The 22,367-nt window shown below is 36.8% G+C and overlaps 2 protein-coding genes and 3 non-coding genes across 5 annotated transcripts in view; all 5 read right to left on the minus strand.

Annotated features, from left to right (window-relative positions):
- arid4a (AT rich interactive domain 4A (RBP1-like)) overlaps positions 1–7,040 on the minus strand; it is a 31,788-nt gene extending 24,748 nt beyond the window's left edge. Inside the window, exons 1-2 of the mRNA XM_023294597.3 lie at positions 6,873–7,040; positions 5,857–5,907 (exon numbers count right to left, since the gene is read on the minus strand). Of these exons, the coding sequence (XP_023150365.1) occupies positions 5,857–5,862 (6 nt within the window). The 5' untranslated portion in view covers positions 5,863–5,907; positions 6,873–7,040. The remainder of the gene's footprint in view (positions 1–5,856; positions 5,908–6,872) is intronic.
- Positions 7,041–8,678: 1,638 nt separating this feature from the next.
- On the minus strand, positions 8,679–21,331 carry psma3 (proteasome 20S subunit alpha 3). The gene is made up of 11 exons (XM_023294595.2): positions 21,198–21,331; positions 18,785–18,867; positions 17,655–17,778; positions 15,446–15,547; positions 14,531–14,604; positions 13,094–13,166; positions 12,951–13,016; positions 11,596–11,642; positions 11,330–11,397; positions 8,976–9,040; positions 8,679–8,849 (listed from the first exon to the last, which is right to left on the minus strand). The coding sequence occupies exons 1-11, from the start codon at positions 21,216–21,218 to the stop codon at positions 8,805–8,807; spliced, it is 768 nt and encodes a 255-aa protein (XP_023150363.1). The 5' UTR covers positions 21,219–21,331; the 3' UTR covers positions 8,679–8,804.
- LOC111585194 (small nucleolar RNA SNORD53/SNORD92) lies at positions 11,165–11,242 on the minus strand. Its single transcript, XR_002747809.2, has one exon. It is a non-coding gene; the product is annotated as a small nucleolar RNA SNORD53/SNORD92 (small nucleolar RNA).
- LOC111585191 (small nucleolar RNA SNORD53/SNORD92) lies at positions 13,948–14,027 on the minus strand. The gene has a single exon (XR_002747806.1). It is a non-coding gene; the product is annotated as a small nucleolar RNA SNORD53/SNORD92 (small nucleolar RNA).
- LOC111585195 (small nucleolar RNA SNORD53/SNORD92) lies at positions 15,094–15,171 on the minus strand. Its single transcript, XR_002747810.1, has one exon. It is a non-coding gene; the product is annotated as a small nucleolar RNA SNORD53/SNORD92 (small nucleolar RNA).
- Positions 21,332–22,367: the final 1,036 nt, after the last annotated feature.

Consider the following 22,367-nt stretch of genomic DNA (forward strand, 5'->3'; position numbering starts at 1 on the left):
TTCATTGTTCTTTTGTCGTCTTGTTTTTGTAATTTTTTGTCTTGTTTTTGTTGTTTTTCGTCTTTCTTTGTTGTGCTCTTGTCATTTGTCTCATTGTTTTCGTTGTTTTGTTCCTTGTTGTTGTCGTTTTGTTTCCTTATTGTCTCGCTTGTGTCGTTAGTCTAATTTTTTGTCACTTTGTTTCTCACTTTTGTCGATTTTTGTCTCATTTTTGTAATATTTTGTCTTGTTTTTGTTGTTTTTTTTGTTTGTTTTTTTTTTACTTTTTTTGTGGTTTTGATCCTCCAGTAAATCCTCTCTGGTTCAGTTCCAAGTGACTAAATGTTGTGTTCCTTTGTCGACACACTCTGATCTGGAAGTTGTAATGTGGAAATGATAAACTGAGGCTGAATGTTGCTGAAATTTAATTTCAGGTTTTTCATGATGTTTGGCAAAAAGATAATTCCTTAAATGTGAACATTTTGCTCTAAACCAAAGGAACCATTAGGAGTTGTGTGGTTATTTATCGGTTATTATGCTGTGGTTTGAAGGCTCCTGAACTAAAATGAGTTTGACATTCCTGCTCTAAATCATCCACAAATTCTGAACTTCATCTCAACACTGTAAAATGATAAACAACCAAACATCCATCCTGTATTAATAATGTGACTCATATAAACTCTGATTCTGGCTGAAAACATCGTGAACATTTGAAACTAGCAAAATAAATCTTTCTCTAAATGCAGCTTCTTGTTTGATCTTCAGAGGATTTAAAGTTAGACGATGTTTGATCTGTTCTTCATCCATTAAAGAGCCTCAGGATTCCTGTCATTTACATTTTTAATAACTTCTCCTTTATTCTCTTTATAAATAGATTCTCAGGAGCTCTTTGTTGATCTGAATATACTCAGGAACACAAGAATTTACTGGATTTAATGTAGAGGGGACATAAAAATATGAAAATATGCAGCAAAGATGTCTGGAAACAGTTCAGACGACACATTTTAGTTGTTTTTGTCAAATTTTAACTTGTTTTTTGTTGAGTTTAGAGGGTAAAAAGAGAATTAAATAATTTATTTGGAGTCTAAAATCTTGCAGATCTTTACCTGTCCTGTGTTTTACAGATGTTTCAGCATCAACAAGCCAAATTTTACCCATTTCTGTTGCATTGTAACTTCTTTTTGTCAAGTTTAGTGGGTAAAAGGGGAATTTAGTCATTTATTTGGAACCTAAAATCTCCATTATTCACTTTATAAATAGATATTTGGGAGCTTTTTTATATAGTAATTTTGGATTAAATGTTGACATATTGGACAATAGTTCAGGCATTGTGGATGACTTTTTATCAATGTGGACATGTTTTTGTCATTTCTGAGTATTTTGGACGATTCTACTCATTTTAGTCATTTTTTTTAGTGAATTTGAATCAGATTTCAGACAGACAGATTTAAGTCATTGTGATTCCATTTGTCCAAAATACTAAATAGTCGTTCTGTTTTCAGAAATCATCTCTCATCATTTAAACAGTAAATAACCAGGTTACAGTGGTTTAATCTGCTGCTAAAACTACATTTTTACGTTAAACTATGATTCATTCAGACTGAAAAACTGCTGATTTATGTTTCTGGTTGAGGACAAACGTTTTCTCTGCTCTGCTACAAACTAAATCACATCTAGACAAACTAAACTCTCATCACAATCTGTGATGCTCTGATCAATAATTAATTATTTCACCGGAGAATCGAGACTTTCTGGGTAATTTTTTTGGACTTTGATGCAATTCTCTGTGTCTGAATAAAGCTGGAGGGAACAGCACAAGTTTAGAGCTAAATGTCAAATAAATTAAGAGGAAACGGCTGAACTCTGGTCACGTTTATTTTAGAAGAAAGTTACGTAACAGACGGACGAGTCTGATGGAGGTCTGAGACAGAAAGCACCAGAATACAAGTCATTCTGCAAGTTAGAACATCTGCAGGAGGCGGGAAATGTTGGTTCAAAATGGAAAAATAAACTGTTTTTATGCAGCTGAAATCAGAATTTAGCTTCATTCACAGAAATCAAAAGAAGAAAACAACCACATAATCCAGAGAAAAACAAGGTTTCAGTCATTTTACACATTTTATTTGTAAGTTTAGGGATTTTTATAGTCAGTTTGGACAATTTTCAGGTCATTTTTAGGAAATTATCTACTACATTTTAGAATATCTTTCAGTAGTTTTGGATGAGATGTTGACATATTGGAAAACAGTTGAGTCACTGTGGATGGATTTAAGTCATTTTGGATAAATTTTTGGCATTTTTGAGTTATTTTGGATGACATTTTACTCATTTTAGAATATTTCTGGACAATCTTCCAAAATTAGGAGCAAATATATGCCGTATAAAACAGGGCAGCATTTAATCCCTTCTAGATTAGTTGTGGGGACATTAATTTATCGTATTAAGCAGCGTATAAAGTTGTAGTCGGATGTTTTTGAGGTTATTTTTCTTACTTTATATCCCTGTGGCTGACCTTTAGAGTATTTTCTGGATGTAATTTTGTGAACAAAATATTTTTTTTAAAAACTCCATTATAGTTTGCTTGAGCCTCAGACGACACATTCAGACAAAAACACATTTTCTGTCACGTTTACATCTAAAGTCGACACTAATCCGCAGTTTTTAGACGTTAAAGACAGACAGAGGAAGTTATTAATCCTCTGGGGGAAGTTTAAATGTCAGAAAACACACATAAAAAGCACTATTTTAAATATATATACACTAGTTAAATAATAAAATGGAAGCAGTTTTAGCTTTAGGACTCCATGTTTGTGTTTTAGTCGAACCGATCACTGATTTCTGGAACCAAACGAAGCAGCAGCTGTTAATGAAACACATTTAATGACTGACAGGAGACACTGACCTGCTGTTCTGCTCACTTAAAGAAATCTCTGCTCTTACCAGCCTTGCCTTCGTAATATTTCCTACAACCTCCTGCTTCACGTTTAACCTCTGATCACTCATGTTGATCGTACATAAACTAAAACATAGAGGTGAGATTCACGGCAGATTTAAGGTGGAACTTTTCCTAAACGTCTGCTTCTGATCCAGCTGTGTGTCGTTGTTTTAAAGCGTTTATTTTAGTTCGTTTGGAAGCTTTTTGATCAACAAACATACAGTAGCTTCATCGACTGTAACGTCCATAAAGCTCATTTTCTGGATTTTAAATCAGAAACTAGTTTGTAGAAGGAGATGAACACGAGCAGTTTTAGATTATCTGAAGTTTTTAATGTTTTAGCAGAAACTAGACTCATTTTCTGATTCGTCAAACATGTGGATAACTTAGTAAAATGTAAAAATTACAGAGAAGACATTAACTGCAGATTGTAAATTAGTAAAACTAGAAATTTAAAACCATTTCTAGAGCATGACAAGTTTGGATCAGAAAGTAAAATTATTCTTTTGTCATTTTGTGTCTCTAACTGACTAAATATTGTGTTCCTTTGTGATCTGGAAGTTGTAATGTGGAAATGATAAACTGAGGATGAATGTTGCTGAAATTAAAGTGATTTTTCTTCAGAAACTTCAGGTTGTTCATGATGTTTTGTAAAAAGATAATTCCTTAAATGTGAACATTTTCAGAACGTACTTTTTTGCACTAAAACAAAGGAAGCATTTGGAGTTGTGGTTATTTATAGATAAGTATGCTGTGGTTTTACTGGTCACCAAAGCTTCTGTGTTTGTTGAGTAACAGACGACTAGTTTTGGTGTTTTTACATTTCAGCAACAATAGTTGTGCATCTGCTGATTTCCACAAACAACAAAAATCTTAATTAACTACTTCTACAGACTTTTCTTTGCAGCTGCCATCTCTGTTTCTGGCACTGAGGTGGACGTTAGCTGTCACAAATAAGAAAAATTAACATTTCTAGAAGCAGCAGGATGATTAGAATGATTGAATGAAGCCGTACGATGCTAGAAAAACTGACTTTCTGATGTTTTGCTTTTCTGTTATGTGAAAAGAATTTTCACCAGAGGACCTGAACTGTTAACTCTAACATGATCAGGGGTGGTTTTGTAGGGAGTAAACCTGCACAGAAAATTAAAAATCACTTTGAAAAAGCTGTTTGGAACCTTTCTCAGACTTTCTATTTGTCTTTCAGGGCTTTGTGCTGCTGATTTTTAAAAAAAAACTAACCATTTACTCGTGTGTTGGCAGCAGCTGCTGACTGAAAACTGGCTTTCATCTTTTCTGTAACCAAAATATTTGCTAAAAACTCACGGATTTTACATTTGTTGAACCAGATCTTCCTTCTCAGTGTTTTTTCAACGTTCCTGAAGTGAACATATGAAGTCTGGACGTCTAAAAACTCTGAATTTTACATCAAGTTTTGGCTTAAAATCTGAGTAAATTATATTCTATTAAAGCGACTTCCCTTCTAGATTAGTTGTGGGGACATTAGTTTATCATGTTGAGCAGCGTATAAAGATGTAGTCAGACTTTACATCACTGTGGCTGAGCTTTAGAGTATTTTCTGGATGTAATTTTGTAGACTAAATGTTAAAAAACCACCATTATAGTCTGCTTGAGCCTCAGATGACACATTCAGTCTGCATTTTTGACAAAACACATTTTCTGTCACGTTTACATCTAAAGTCGACACTAATCCGCAGTTTTTAGATGCTGAAGACAGACAGAGAAAGTTATTAATCCTCTGGGGGAAGTTTAAATGTCAGAAAACACACATAAAAAGCACTATTTTTAATATATACACTAGTTAAATAATAAAATTGATAATTTTGGATATTAACTTTAGTTTCACTACAGAAACCAAAAGGAGAAAACAATCAAATAATCCACAGATAAAGTTTTAGTCATTTTGTACATTTTATTTGTAAGTTTAGGGATTTTTATTGCCAGTTTGGACAATTTTCAGGTCATTTTTAAGAAGGTTTCTACTCATTTTAGAATTTTTTTTGTAGTCTTGGATCAGATGTTGACATTTCAGACAATAATTGAGTCACTGTGGATGGATTTTTGTCATTTTGGACAAATTTCTGTCATTTTTGGGTTATTCTTGATGACATTCTACTAATTTTAGAATATTTTTCAGTAGTTTTGGATCAGACATTGAGAAATCTGACATTTGTTAGTCATTGGGACGATTTTGGAGTTTAACCTTAGCTTCAATACAGAAACCATAAGGAAAAGACAACCAAATAATCCAGAGATAAACAAGGTTTTGTCATTTTGTATATTTTATTTGTAAGTTTAGAGAGGTGGGTTTTTATGGCCAGTTTGGACAAATTTCCAATTATCGGAGCAAATATACGTCCTATTAAAGCGACTTCCCTTCTAGATTAGTTGTGGGGATATTAGTTTATCGTATTAAGCAGCATATAAAGTTGTAGTTGGATGCTTTTGAGGATATTTTTCTCGTGGTGGCTGATCTTTACAGTATTTTCTGGTTGTAATTTTGTGGATTAAATGTTAAAAAAAAAAAAAAACACCTTTATAGTTTGCTTGAGCCTGAGATGACACATTTAGACTGTTTGCTTGATTTAAAACCAAAATATATTCAGACTTTTATCATATTTCATGTGTAAGAATGTGGCAGGAGCACATGTTGGTCTTTTATGCTGGAAGCTGATCATCAATAGATCACAGATACAGTGATCAATACGTGTTTTTAGCTCTATTCTACTGATTGTAGACCTGCTCTCCTTCCTCCACTGAGACCCCAGAGTTAATATCTGCCCTGTGGAGCTGATCAGCCGGACCCAGGTGAGCCTCCGGACCGGTAAAGGTCCGGTCCGAACCCGGCTGGACGGAGCTGAGGCTGGCGGTGTGAGGCGGTCAGAACCCCGGGAACAAGATGTGTCGCAGGTCAAACTCACCTTCATCGCTCCGGCTATTTGAGGGAGTCCAGGGCGGAACACTTCAGCTCTCTGAAAGACACAAAGCAGGCCGAGAAACGGGGTATAAGTTGTCGGCGGCACAGAGGACAGCCAGCGGACAGAGAGTCGAGCTGTCCCGGGTTGTAGCTTCGTGCTAAGCTAACAGCTAGCCGCTCAGGCATTCTTTCCTGGCTCGGTGCAGCCCCCTCCCTCCTCCTCCTCCTCCTCCTCCTCCTAGCCCGGGTCAGATCAAATATGTGGCACAAACACCAACTCAGCTAACACCGAGCACCGACACCGAGCCGCCGGGGCCCGGGGAGGACTCCTGCGGGGCGGTGAGGCGCTCTGAGTGGCCGCGGGGTGAGGCGGAGCGTTCCTTCCCGCTCCGCTCCCAGCTCCAGTGTCGCCATCACAGCTTCGCCATGTCAGCTAGCTCGGGCTAACTTTACCTCAACCAACACCCCCCGCACCAACCGCCCGCTACCCACCCGCCGCCGGGGAACCGAGGGGGGTCTCCGCTACGTAACCGAGCCCGAACAAAGTCCACACGGCGGGGGGAACCGAGCGGGCTCCACTCCGCTCTGCGCTCCAGAGCTAAATTTAGCTAGTTGGCTAACTAGCGACTCAACTAGCTAGTTTGTGGATCACACGGCGATTTAAACCGTCTGTTAGCGGCGGGGCAGCGGCGGGCAGCGGTCACACGAGCCGCCCGGTCGGCTCCGAGCACCGGCCAAGTTTGAATCCGCCGAACCAGAACCGGTGACATTCGACGGAACGAGAAGCGCCGCGGATTTATTTATTTAATAAGCGGCTCTTCCACAAAGGCGCAGGAGCTTCACATTTCTTCACTGCAAAAACAAGCCGACTGCCATTCAATTCACCGCGGACACCAGCGGAGAGCTCCCGGCCTCTCCGCTGACCTCCGGCCGGCTCCCCACTCGCCGAACCGCCGACCCGTTTCCCCCCCGATCAAAGTTTTACCTCGGTTCGGACACATTCTGGAGGTTTATACTCACATTCTCAGCAGCGGTTGCTTCCCCTCTCGCTCGGGCTGCGAAGCGAACAACAAGCTGTTGAGCCCCGAGCTGTGTTTCCCGACAAGCGATTGGGTGCGCTGACAGCGGTAGTCGCGGCGGAGAAATCTGATTAGCTGAGCGAGTCCTCCATTTCAATAGGACGCGGCTCTTCCGGCGTCGCTATTGGCCGATACAAACGGCGCGCCACGAGGGAAATGACGGCGACTGCTGGCCAGCTGCCCAATCAGAAGCGAGATTAAAAGAAAAAATATACATCGGAAATCGTGATTTGCCATGTGGTTTTCGTTCCCAGCAGCGGCGCCTCAGGATTGGCCGAGAGGGCTTCCTTGTCTGTAGGAAGCCCCGCCTCGATACGTGCTGGAGACCCGTCAACCAAACTTCATTCAAAAATCCTCCGAGTTAATTTTACGTTGTTTACCGACAGAACTACACAACTGGTCGAAAATAACTGAATATTTTTATACATTTCTAAGATATTTTATCACAAAGAATTTATTAACTCCCACAAACTCTAACTATCGCCTATTATAGCCTGTTTTTAACTGCTTCACACCGAACGGAAACAGCCGGAAAGAGCGCATAACTACAGGACTAAAGTTGAACTTGTGTTCCTATACGAGCTGCTTGTTGCATGACATGTGCGCCGAATTTAAGAGCAGTTATAGTGCTATTATTAACTGTTTTTGTTTTCGCTCGACTGCGTCAATAAGTCACATATGATCGCTGCAAACTTTAAAAGGCCATTTTTTTGAAGGACGTTTGGCGGTGCGGTTTCCATATGTGAGAAAACGTCACGTCTCTGTGCCTGTGGTGAAGCAGGTTCCAAAACAAACCGCTCCGCCGCGTTTTTTACCGCACGACAGTCGGTGAGCGAACCGGGGTGGGGGGCTAGCGTGTGGTAGGGGGCGGCTGAACCGAGTTTACCGGAGAATCACCGGGACAAACGGCCGGTTTTAGCGAAAACACGGTCGTTATTTGTGCCGCCGTTTGTAGAGTGGGCGGGAACGTCGGAGCGTCTACGTCACAGGAAGAGAGTGGCGGCAAGATTAGTCATGTGTGTGTCCGGGGAAGAGAAGGTTGTTTCTAAACAACCGAAGAAACAACAAATAACAATAAAAAGCAGAGTGACAGTTACACTAATACATCCCGAAGATATTTCAACTCAACCTCACTCAAAAATTCTTAGTTATTTTTACCATTTTGATTAAAGTCGTCATGTGAGTGGAGGAAATTACCTGAAATTATGACTTTTCTTGAAAAAAAATTGCTTAAAAATTATCAATTTACAAAAACTATAAAAAAAAACATGTTGTCTCTTGGTTTATTGCAGCTTTACAAGTAAACAGCCAGAAAATGAAGTTTAATAACATAGTCAAGCTTAACTTCTGTTCATATACAAATCAAAAACAGCTGTTAAGCTTTTATTTGCCATTATTTTAGTTTTACTGCATCAATGTCATATTTTGCTGCTGTCAACATTAAATTGATTTTTTTTTTAAATCAGGTTTGTTGCTATGCATGTGGTGTAATCTAAATTACCACTTTAATGAATTTCTGAGTTATTCACCCACCAAAGAATCTGTTTATTTCCACATTTAATAGGATTTATTTAGTTCTCCTGCTGTGCCCTCATTCATCAATTTAAACACCAAAAAAACCACCAACAGTTTTCTGACTAAAGCCTCTAAATCTGAGAATTTTCTGCTCATTTTAATCATATGTTTAATTTTTGCTGATACATATTCACCGTTGATCATCAGCTGATCGACAGAAACGGAACCCGGGAACTTTTCCTCCAACTTTATTGTCAAAGTTGAAATTCATGGAAACAAAAAGCAAAAAGAACAAAACGTGTTTGTGAACTATAAAACATAAAAAAGAATCCGGTCCGAGCAGATCGAGTGCAGAGTTTTACATGTTGTCCTCGTCGGAGTCGTCCTCCTCCTCCAGAGAGTCCTGAAACACAGAGAAACACCAGAGTTACCTGAACGCAGCGCCGCCTACAGGAGGAGACAGGAACTACAGAAACACAGTGTTGCCCTCTGTATGTCGGAGTGTTTCAGAAGACGACTTCTGACTCACCTTGGCGTATTTCTCTGCTTCCTCTCTGACGTCTTTGGGTACAAACTCGTGTCGTCCATTTGTGACTGAAAGAGAAGAGACAGAAACGCGTTACCACGGCAACCACAGGGCTAAATTGAAGGTGAAAGTCCGTTTTTGTTGTGTTTTATGCATCTTATAAACATGGAGTGCTAGTGTTAGCATGTCGGGTGGCTAATGTGGCTAACGTTGAAGGTCAGATCTCCATGGAAACTTGAAACCAGAGTTCTGAACTACAAAGTCAGATTAGAGGATCAGCAGGTATGATGAGCCGGAAGTCAGACTTTTCAGTAACTCGAAGGTTTAACCTGCTAGATCTCCATAGTAACCGATGCTGTGGAGCTAGATCTCCATGGTAACTGATGCTACAAAGCTAGATCTCCACGGTAGCTGATGCTGTGGAGCTAGATCTCCATGGTAACTGATGCTGTGGAGCTAGATCTCCATGGTAACTGATGCTGTGGAGCTAGATCTCCATGGTAACTGATGCTACAAAGCTAGATCTCCATGGTAGCTGATGCTGTGGAGCTAGATCTCCATGGTAACTGATGCTGTGGAGCTAGATCTCCATGGTAACTGATGCCATGGAGCTAACCTGGTCCAGGTTCTGTTCAGAGTTCAGATTTAAATCGGCTCTAAGAAGCGTCTCCCTTTAACCAAATCGCTTCCTGACGTTTATTTATCAGCGATCCAGATTCTCTGTGAGGGAAAATGTTTTATCTGTAAACCTGCTGATCTGAACGTTACTAAAACCACTGAATGAAGCTGTTTAGTTACAGATTCACACCCTGGATGCATCGTGTTGCCATGGAAACCTACATGTATTTAGTTGTTGATGCAGAAACCATATAAATGCGTTTTTATGTTTGGTCCGTTTAAACTGCAGCTGATAGACCACTGATTAGAACATTGATGATTGTATTTACTACAGAGGATATTTAATCAATAACTTTAGTTTATCTTTGGTTCAAATTAAAGTGATTTCCTTGTTCTGATCTGATGAATGCCGTAAAACACTAGAAAATCTGCTCTGGTTAAAACAGAATCGTTAAATTTAAAATCCCCTCATAATTTATTGATTATAGATTTGTATAGGATGAAGTCTGGCTCCAGTTAGTGACCTGGGGTCGAGCATGTAGTGGATTAAAGGAAGCCTCCATTCAGAGAATTTAGCCTCCAGGAATTATTGGAATAACTACAGGAATCGTTTCAGTCTTGGTATTTTAAACCAGTGGGTGGGTTACTGTGCTTTCATGTTAGCTTCCCTCCTGCTCCCTCTGCTCATTAAACTGCATTTTAATTCAGATTAACTCACAATAAAGTTGCTCTCATTTCAATATTTTGTCAGACGGCAGAATGAGGCTGAAACTGAAACTCATTCAGACGATGCATTAACCAGCAGTAGCTTCATTTTAAAACTGATTTTATAACGTCGTCCGACAAACTCACCAATATAGGAGATAAAAATTGTGACTGTGCAGAGAATTTACACATATTTCCATGTAAAATGATCCTCAGAGAGAAAGTTAAAGATAGAAAAGGTCCTGGTTTCACACAATTATTCATGTCTGTCGTCTAGTTTTATTTTCATTCCAGACGCAGAGAGTTTTCTTCCTGAACTGGTCGGGGATAGCAGCAGCTGCATTTAAAGCTACCTTTAGTTTAAAAACAGCACTAAAACTAGGGTTATATGGTCCTAAATTATCGGACATTCTCATTAATTTCAGTAAAAAATGAAACAATACAGGATTTTTAACTGTTCTGGCTCAACTGATTGATGTTTCTTCACCTAAAATCACAAGAAGTTTTTCCTTTTCTCGTAAATTTAATAAAAAAAATTTGATTTGTTTACAATTCTGTTTCATGAAGTGGCTCAAAAAGCAGCTCCTATAACACGTATTTTCAGTCGACTCAATAATCTGGGTGCAGAAAGTTAAATATTAATAAAAGGTAATGCTCTGTTAATAAACTATTTACTGCAGTAAAATGTTTTTATCAATATGAAACTATTTTGGTTTGTTTTTCTCTCTGCTTGTCAGTGAAACTGAAAGTAGTTTTACATCCTTATATTTGTTCATGAAGTTCAGTAAAAGTCGTGCCAGTTTGGACGTCTCGATCAGAATCAGAAACCCGATCGATCGCTGTGATTGGAGGAGAGTTCAGCTCAGGGATTGGTCAGACAGCCAAGAGGAAGTGACATCACAGGAGTTCAGTCCAGTGAGCGAAACTTTTGGGACTCATCATCCCTCCCTGCTGATTAACCGATCAGCTGGATTGATTAATCTCAGAGGAGCTTTAAGATGGAGAAGAAATGCAGAGCTTTGATTGGTTCTTACCTTCTCCCACCCAGCTGAGCTCCAACTCAAACGCTTTGTCCTTCACCTCGTCGTGAACAATGTAGATTCTGGAGATAAAGAGTTTAGTTTGGTGAAGATTTACTGCAGTACAGAACTTTATACGTTTTATTTAAAGTTACTTTATGTTCCTACACTTCTTTATAATCTTCTTTAGCTTCAGCTCCTGTTTTTCTTCTATGCAAAGATTAAACCTGATGCCGTCTAATTGAGTTTATAAAAGTTCAATTTGAACATTTCCGACTCACATTTTAGCGACTTCTTTAACCAGCTCTCTGCACGTCATCTCCTTCATCTGACACACAACAAACACACGCAGTTACAACAGGAAACAACAACAAAAACAAAACCTACAGCGCTCCAGTTTAGGCAGCATTCGTCAATTTTATCCTTCAATCAACAAATGTAAAAAACATTATATTAAAATATCCCATAAATTCAGAAAATGTCCCAAAAATCTGAATAGAAATCCAAAAAATAGTCTCAAAAATCTCACAAAATGTAATAACAAATGTTAAAGATATTTTCTTAAAAAAAAAAAACATTTTTAAAATAATAAATATCTAAAATCTAAAAATAGATATGTAAAAAAAATACAAAAAATGCAAATGAAACGTGTAAAACTTTGAAATTCTACGACAAATAAAATATGCAGAAAATGTAAAAACAACAATATTTGTCTAATTATTAATAATGTCCACAAATGTCACACACATATCAGAAAAATGTAATAAAATATGTAAAATACATAGTAAAAAAGACTTAAAATTTTAATTTAAAAAAACATATGTATATAAATGTAATAATGTAAAAATATGGATATGCAAAAATAGTTTTTTTAAATATAAATAAATAAAATATACAAAAAATATAAAAATAACAAACTTTGTCTAAGTAATAATAATGTCCACGAATGCCAGAAACATAAATAAAGAGCAAGAAAGCTCATAGGAAAAAAACTAAATGAGCACATTTCTTAAATGTCAGGAAAAAAATAACAAAAGATTAAAAGTTTATTAATAAAACGTCTAAAAGGTCAAGAAATATTTGTAGTTTCTAATAAAATGTGCAGGAAATGTTTTAAAAAAAAAAAGCTCAAACATTAATATGGAAGAAATAAAGAATAAAAAGCCTCAAAAAATAGCTTAAAAAATATGATTAATGTCCACAAATGTCAGAAACAAGAGTGAAGGGTTTTAAAGTGTAAACAATATATAATAAAAAATGTCAAAATATTTGTAATATTTAATTAAATAAAATGTATTTTAAAAAAATACAACTCCAACTGTTTATACAGGGTTTAATAATTACTAGAAAATATGAATAAAATATGATAAAATGTTCCAAAAATAAAATAAATTGTTTTATTAAATGATGAAGTTGGTTGAAAATCGGCTAAAACACTCCTAAAATATGATGGTAGTACAGTACTGCCTGATCATACTGACTTATTGACTGATTATTGATGAACTGATCGAGCTTATTGATCGACTGTGATCAGCTGAAGTTATGGTTTTATTGATCTTCATCTGATTTCAGGGTTCAACGTTAATCTCTAAATAATAAAAACAGCAGACAGGAGGTTGTTAAGGTCTAAACTCACCTGCAGCTTCTCGATCTCCGTCTTGGCGGCTTGTTTTGCTTTTCCGATGGCGCATCCCCAGTAACCCTGAACACAACACAGTCTGTTAACAGGAAGTCCGGAGCTCACCTGAGTTCACCTGCAGTCAGATGAACCACACTCACGTATGAGATGCCAGACGGGTCGACCATGTAGAGCTGAGGACCGTCGTCTTTGTCATACGAACCCAGGATGAAACTAGGAGACGGAAACACAATGTAAACAACAAAAGCAGATGCCTGAACGCACCATGATGCCCATGTTTAACCCTGGTGTCGTCCTGCGGGTCAGAATTGACCCGTTTTAAAGTTTGAAAATGTGGGGAAAAAAATATTTTCACAGTGAAACTTCTGATGTCCACATTTTCAACATTTTTGGGGAAATCTTTGAACATTTTTTTGCGGGAAAAAAGAAATGTTAAAATGTTTCTTAAGAACATTCACAAAAAGCCAAAATCCAGTGAATTTCACTGGATTTTGGTTGATTTTTATGTGAATGTTCTTAAAGAAAATATTAAAAGTTTTACTGATATATATGGAATCATTTTAGATACTAGGATTTTTTTTTTTTTTTAAGATTTTTACTCATGTTTTAAAATATTTACAAGAATTTTCTTGCCAAATTTGGGAGATTTTTAAAAAATAAAACTTTAAAGGGAAACTTTTAAGGAATTATTGGAATATTCTTCCTGAAGGTTTTGCAAATTTTCAGAAATCTGGGGAATTTTTTTTGCTGATTTTTTGGATTTTTTTCAGACAAAGAAACAATATTTTTTGTTGCCCGTAAATGAGGACAACAGAAGGATTAACACGAAACACCTCAGTACTTTACTTTTTGTTGTACCTGAACGCACCACAGCCCTGATGTTTGCTGTTAAGTAAAAACTCCTCTGTGTGATTTTTCTGGATCAGACTAGAAACCTGATCTGATTGGTGATCAGAGGAGAGTTCAGGTGTTTGAAGTGAAAACAGCTCAGGGATTGGTCAGACAGCCAAGAGGAAGTGACATCACAGGAGTTCAGTCCAGTGAGCGAAACCTTTGGGAGTCTCATCATCCCTCCCTGCTGATCAGCTTTAATCGATCAACGTTATCGATCAGTGTGGTTTTAGTGGTGAAACAGAAACTAAGATGTTTGTTCACAGAAACACTAAATATCACAATAACGTGCAGCTCAAGAGTAAACTTTTACAACGATCAACGTTATCGATCAGTTTGGTCTCATTTTTGGAACGTAGATAAATGCAGAAAATATTTTATCATTCAAAACTTTGTTTTATTTATTCATTTATTTACCTTTATGTAACCAGGAAGTTTCATTGAGATTAGAATCTCTTTTACAAGGGACACCTGGCCGAGGTAGCAGCCGTACAAGATTTAAAAGTTACAGAAAACAGATACACAAATAAACAATTAACACTAAAACAATAGTTTTACTGATTATCTTCTCGTCTGTCATCGTAAACTTCTCTCAGCCGTACAGATAAAGTTCGACTGATCATGTTAGACATCTGTGAACTTTTGCGAATGATTTTTAATGTTTTTCTAAAACTTTCGCGACTCACCTGCAGCCGAACGGCCTGACGGCGCTGTACAGGGTGTAGGCGTGGACGTACATGGCCACTCTGTCCGACAGGTGCTGCAACGACAGGAGACAGCTCTGTTAGCTTAGCATGCTAATTCTGCTGTCCGCTGAGGTCATCAAAGGGTTTCTGGTTGTTGTTTTTTTTAACTAAAGTGCAACATTTCTCTGATCAGAACCAGAGGAAGATCTTAAATAAATACTGACTAACAGCTAAAAAGGAGCTGTTTGCCTTTATGCTGGATGACTATAAATATATAAGAGACGTCCAGTCACAAAAAGAGATGATGTGTTGAATAAAATGAGCATTGTGGAGTTTAGCAGCAACGGGCACCATGACAAAGACTTGTGCGGTACTTAAATGCCTCCGAACAGGGTCATGTTGGAAAGACAGAAAATATTCTACCAACTCTGGTATTTGAGCAGCAAACTTTCAGTAAAAACCTGTCTGTGTGATTTTTCTGGATCAGACTAGAAACCTGATCAATGGCTCTGATTGGTGATCGGAGGAGAGTTCAGGTGTTTGAAGTGAAAACAGCTCAGGGATTGGTCAGACAGCCAAGAGGAAGTGACATCACAGGAGTACAGTCCAGTGAGCGAAACCTTTGGGACTCATCATCCCTCCCTGCTGATCAGCTTTAATCGATCAACGTTATCGATCAGTTTGGTTTTAGTGGTGAAACAGAAACTAAGATGTTTGTTCACAGAAACACTAGATACCCCAGCAATGTGCAGTTCAAGAATAAACCTTTAAAACGTTATTTTAAACTAGTTTTTCTTCCTCTTTTATTTCTTATTGAAATAAGAGGAAAAAAAACTACTTTTTAAAGATAACTAAGATTTAACCAGTAGGTGAGTGTTTTTATCCAGCGTTTCCTACTTTAACTCGGTGTTTTACCTTCAGAGGAATGTCGTGTCCGTAGTTTGATCTGAAGTTTGAAGCTTCTTCTCTGGCGACTTCAGCGAGCGATCGAGCATCAGCCAACAGTCCAGCTACAGCCTGGAGAGAGAGAAACCTTATTTATCCACTTTAATTCATAAACAGACCTGAGATATAAACACAGAAGGACCACAGACAACCTCTGCTACTTAATTTACTACATTATCAATAACATTATTTTAGGAAATCAAATGTAAAGAGTCACAGCTACTTATAAAACATATTTGCTTAAAATACTTTAAAAGTGCTAAAACAGGGAATTAAAAGAGATTAGAAACACCAATAATCAATACAGAAAGTATCTTAATGGACAAATTAACGCAAATATCAAGATCACAAAAAGCACAAGTGGACGAATAATGGAGTAAATGTGCTCAAATGTCAGAACGGAAAACAAACTAAAAAGAGAAAGCACCAGAACTGTCTGGATGTTTGTTTTCAGGAGTTATTCATGTTGAAGCTTTATTTGACTATTTTAAACAGTTTAAAGGCTGTGTTTTCTCAAAAATGTGCAAAAATATCAAGAGGTATAAACAATTTTGCAGGTTTCTAGTAAAAAAGGTTAAAAAAGTAAAAATCTAACATGAATATGGCTGCAATTCCGTATTATTTTCACTGTGAGCTGAATTAATCAAAAGAAAACACATTTTAGCTGCAATATATGACTGAAGATACTTAAAACAGGTTGGATTACTGCTGTGTCCTTGTTTATTATGTCTAAAATTATGATATTTCTATTAGTTTTATTTCAGTTATTGTGTTTTCAGCCACTTTCACCTGAGGACCTGAGAAACAGTGTAGATCTTTACCTCTGTTATTTTGGGATTAATTAAGGATTTCAGTTATTTTTCAAGCAAAAACAGAGACAAAAAGTCAACTATTTGCAGATTTCAGCTTCTGGAAAGAGAAGATTGCTGCTTTTCTTGGTCTTATTTCATTTTAAACTGAACACTTTTGGACTGTTAGTTAATTAAAATGAAACATAAGAGGCGTCTCCTTCTGCTCGACCGGTTTTATTTTCCTTTTTATTGACAATGAATCAAAAATGTACTAAAACGGATTAATCGGTGATCAATTCAACAGTTTAATACATACATCCATTCCCTCCATTATCTATACACCTCTTATTCCTCACTAGGGTCATGGGGGGGGGCTGGAGTCTATCCCAGCTGACTCAGGTGAAGGCAGGGGACACCCTAGACAGGTCACCAGTCTGTCACAGGGCTACATACAGAGACAAACAATCACTCTCACATTCACACCTACGGGCAATTTAGAATGATCAATTAACCTCAGCATATTTTTGGACTGTGGGAGGAAGCCGGAGTACCCGGAGAAAACCCACGCATGCACAGGGAGAACATGCAAACTCCATGCAGAAAGATCCCGGGAAAGCCGGGACGTGAACCAGGGATCTTCTAGCTGCAAGGCGAAAGTGCTAACCACTACACCACTGTGCAGCCCACCAGTTTAATCCAATAATAGCTAAATTAAATGAAAAATTCTAACGTGACCAAAGTTTTAATTTAAGTTTATGAGCCAGATGAATGTATTATAAGGAGAGCAGCTCAATTTTTCAGTAAAACAAGGATGAAGCTTGTACTGACAATCCTGATCTTTCAGGCTGGATTGGGACTTTCCTGCATATAAAGACCACAGAATGTCTCAAAATTACCACATAAATGACATAAAATTGCTGAATTTATCATCTGACCAAAGATATTCAGTTTGCATAATGAGTTAAAGTTATTTCCTGCTGCCTTTTCCCTTCGGTCTGTATATAGATTATAGACGACATGTAAACTGAAGGGAAAAAGGAATGAAATTTAACTCTATCTGTCAGTTATGAGCTAAAACATGGAAAACCAATACAATTATCTTTTCTATCTGTAGATCTAGCATGAAAAAAATCAACTCCACATATTGTGAACAAAAAACTTAACTAAAACTGTAATTTACCTTCGTATTTATAATAAACTTCATCACACCTGAACTAGAATCGCTGGTTTAAACCTTCAGTAAACAAACCGAGACTCAGATTATCCTTGATTAAATTCTCTTTTTTCTCTAAAATCTCTCTACAAACCAAACTGCTCTTTTAACACGTTTAAGAGCTCGAACATGTCAAGTTGTGTATTTCTGTGTGTGTGTGTGTGTGTGTGGTTACCATGCCGACGTGTCTGTCGATGTTGAAGATGCGTTTGTTGGATCCGTCTTCGTACAGTTTGGACAGAACGAGCTTTTCCACCCCGAACACGATGCCGTCCTTACAGCGGATCCCAATGGCTGTGCTGAATATGCAAAAACACACACGAACACACACGTTTAACTAAAGTCTGATCATGGTGACACACCTCAGAACCAATCAGAACCTTCAGAACCCTGGATTAAAGCCGACTGGAAACATGTTCTGAGCTCTAAGAGCTTTAGTTTCTACTCTGAGGTGAGTTCAGGTGTTTTCCTGTGTTTGGTGGGAAAAAAGAAATGTTAAAAATGTTCCTTAAGAACATTCACAAAAAAATCAACCAATTATTTTGGTTGATTTTTATGTGAATGTTCTTAAAGAAAATATTAGAAGTTTTACTGATATATATGGAATCACTTTAGATATTTTTAGGATTTTTTTGGAAGATTTTTACTCATTTTTTGAAAATATTTACAAGAATTTTCTTGCCAAATATGGGGATTTTTTAAACAAAACTTTTAAGGGCAACTTTGAAGGAATTATTGGAATTTTCTTCCTGAAGGTTTTGCAAATTTTCAGAAATTTGGGGAATTTTTTTGCAGAATTTTTGGATCTTTTTCAGACAAGGAAACAATATTTTTTGGTGCCCATAAATGAAGACAACAGGAGGATTAACACTAAACACCTCAGTACTTTACTTTTTGTTGTACCTGAACGCACCACAGCCCTGATCTGTGTCTTTGAATGCATCACAACTCTAACTCTGTCGTTAATAAAAACTTTTTCTGGATCAGACTAGAAACCTGATCAATGGCTCTGATTGGTGACCGGAGGTGAGTTCCTGTGTTTGACGCGAACGCAGCTCAGGGATTGGTCAGACTGCCAAGAGGAAGTGACATCACAGGAGTACAGACCAGTGAGCGAAACTTTTGGGACTCATCATCCCTCCCTGCTGATCAGTTTTAACCAATCAATGTTACTGATTAGTTTGGTTTCAGTGGTGGAACTTTTACTCATAAAATCAGTTCTACTGGTTTTAAAGTCACTTTCTAAGTTTTTTATGTGTTTTAAGTAGAAAACATTGTGTTCTCTGTGGTTCTGGAGACTCTGACCTGCTGTTCTCCACGGCCTTCATGGCGTATTCCACCTGAAACACTCGTCCATCTGGAGAGAAGGTGGAGGCCGACAGGTCGTACTGAAACAGTAAACGTCAGTAGGTTAAACAATAAAACACATGACTGGTGATAATATTTACACAGGACAGCGGTTAGATCCAGTAAATTTACATGTTAAACACATGTTCTTGTTTCCCCACAGCAGGATTAAAAAAGAATGATTATTTTCACAGTTTGATAATCAGTTGATTATTTTGTGGATTCTTATTAGTTGTTTCATCTCTAAAATATCAAAAAATGTTGATCAGTGTTTCCCAAAACCCCAAAATACTCAGTTTACTGTCATAAAGGAGGAAAAAAACAAGTAATATTCAAATTAAAGAAGCTAAAAACTGTTTTTTTTTTTTTTTTTTTAAATGACTCAACCTGGTTACATGTTTAATAAAATAGCTGGTGATTAAATTAATAGTTGACATCTGATAATATCTGATTATTGCAGCTCTGTTATTAAACTTTAGCTATATAAATAGTGTGTGTGTAAAGATAAATACATTAATTGGGGAATATTGCTGCTAACAGAAGTTAAAAAGAGCTTCTAACAGATTTTAGAAACATCTCAATCTGTGCAGAAAATTTATTAAAATCTCCCTAATGTATTACAGCGCATTCTGCTGTCCACTAATTTTAAATACCTGGATATAAAAGGAGAATAAATAATATTATTAATTACTAAATGCCTTTAAATTATAATTAATGTAATAATTTTATAGTGTCAAATAATTCTACTTAATGTGCAAAATTATCTGTCAATCAGTAAATGGATAAATTAAGGGATATCTGTCAAACAAACACCAAAAACACATTTTAGTTTCAGGTTTCTGGTGTGTTTTTAGACGTAAACAGGCGATGTTGTTTCACTCAACTTAAAATCTGGAATATTCTAGATGGAGTTTGACCAGTGTTGGAAATAACTGTGACCAATGACTATGCTAATTACTATTAAAGTGACTTAAAATGTCCCAAAATGAACATAAAACCTGTGACCAAACTTCTAATTTCTCATCCCAACACTGTCCTGCTGACAGAACTACAAGAGGCTCTAAAAGTCTGGATTTTACCTGGATAAAGTTTATTTAGTAAATAAAGATGAATCCCGATTGAACTAAAACAGCTCATTAAAATCAGAAAAACTCCTACATGTCATCTTTGTTTAGCTATTTCTAGCTGACAGGCAAATTAATTGAAATCTGAATTATTCTAAATGGACTTTGGCAGGAGTTAAATGCTCGCAGTGACTGTGCCAACTGTCAGAATCGCAAAATGATAACATTAAAATGACACACTGTCTTAAAATATAACAATATTTACATAAAATATCAGAACTTCTAAAGAATTATTAATTAAAAATTGCTTTAACCTCATAAACGCTCAACTTATACAGATATCTCATCCCCACACTGTTTAACTGACAGTGCAATAAGTTGGGATTTATTCTGGAAAAAGTTTATTTAGGACATCAAGTAAAACCCCGAATTAACTGGAACATTTTACTGAAGTTATAAAAACTATTATAGATCATCTTCATGTAGCCAATTTTATCTGACATGCAGATTAACCTAAATCTGAATTATTCTAAATGGAATTTGGCAGGAGTTAATTGCTCGCAGTGACTGTGGCAAATGTCAGCATCACAATATTATACTATTAAAATGACACACTATCTTAAAATATCACAACATTTACATTAAATATCACAACTTCTAAAAATATATTAATCAAAATTCCCTTTAACCCCATAAATACAAAACTAATACAGATATCTCATCCCCACACTGTTTAACTGACTGTGCAAAAAGTTGGGATTTTATCTGGAAAAAGTTTATTTAGGACATCAAGTAAAATTCCGATGTAACTGGAACACTGTGTTAAAGTTATGAAAACTATTACAGATCATCTTTATGTAGCCAATTTTAGCTGACACGCAGATTAACTTAAATTTTAATTTATTCTAAATGGAGATTGGCAAGTGCTGGAGCTAACTGCTAGCTTCCACTGTGTTGTGTAAGTATCACGAATTTCTCTCATTAAATTGACGAATTCTGGCACCAAGCCGCAATGAGACGTTTATTTTACATCTGTTTGATTTAAATTAAGCTCTAAAATGAGATTTTATTGAATTTAAACGTTATTTTCATTCTACTTTCAATTTTCTTTTAGCTGTTGCTAGCGGGCCTCGCTGTGACTCAGCAGGCTAACACGCTAGCTATCTGGCTACAGGTTTCTGACAATGAGGTGATTTTCAGCAGAAAAGCGAGTTATTCTCCTGAAGCTTGAATCAAATTATACACATAAAGAGTCAGAGTGAATTCTAGGAGACGGTTCGGTTCAGGTAAACCCAGAAAACACTCACCCCGGTCCCGATGGAGCTCATTTTACAGCCTGAGAGCCGCTCTGCTGCTGCTTCTGGTTTCTGCTTTACTGACGGAGGAAACAGTGACGTAACGCAGCAGCGCCGCCGCAGGCTGGAGGGAGAATTACAGCCTGGATTTACTGCAGTGGTTCAGAAAATAACGCTCTGTGGCTGACTTTAGTCACTTTACATCTCATGTTTGACCATTTTCTCTCTTATTGCATAAATTTTGATTATTTTTCACATAACTCTGGTCATTTTCCATCTAATATTCATTATTTTGCATCTATTTGATTATCCTTCATCTAGATTTGGTCGTTTTACACCTAGTTTGGGTCATCTTGCATCTCATTTGAGTCATTGTGCATCACATTTTGATCATTTTGCGTCTAGTTTTAGTCATTGTCATTTTGCTCTGCTTGTTTTTCATCTCAGTATGGTCATTTAGTGCTTAGTTTTAGTCTTGCATCTCATTTTGGTATTTTGCGTGCCAATTATTCATTTTGCATCTAGATTTGGTTGTTTTACACCTAGTTTTGGTCTTATGAATCTCATTTTGACCATTTTGCATCACACTTTGATAAATTTGCATCTAGTTTTGATATTTTTGCATCTAGTTATGGTTTGTTTTGCAGTTTTATTATTTTGCATCTAGTTTTAGTCATTTTCATCTTGTTCTGGGTTTTTTTGCATCTCAGTTTGGTCTTTTTGCATGTCAGTTATTCATCTTGCATCTAGTTTGATTATCCATTTAGATTTTATAATTTTGCATCTAGTTTTGATTATTTTCCATCTAATTTGGGTCATTTTGCTTGTCATTTTGATAATTTTTCTAATACTTTTGGTTATTTTTAATTTATTTATGTACATTGTCCATTTAGTTTTGCTCATTTTCCTTCTAGTTTTAGTCATTTTCCTCTTGTACTGCTTGTTTTGCATCTGAACCTGGTCATTGAGTGTCTAGTTTTGATAGTTTTCTGTCTCATTTTGCATCTAGTTCTGGTGTTTAAGTGCCTGAGTTGCTTCTACATAATCAGACTGTACTTTTGTCTTTCATAGGTTTTAGATCAGCTGCTTCTTTCTGCCTCATATTTCTGACAGAATAACATTCACATGTTCTGTTTGTTCAAACCACCATCTGTCTGCAACACTGCAGCTGTTTAGGGTCGA

Source organism: Amphiprion ocellaris, chromosome 20 (genome assembly GCF_022539595.1).
Source record: "Amphiprion ocellaris isolate individual 3 ecotype Okinawa chromosome 20, ASM2253959v1, whole genome shotgun sequence".
NCBI classification, from domain to species: Eukaryota; Metazoa; Chordata; class Actinopteri; family Pomacentridae; genus Amphiprion; species Amphiprion ocellaris.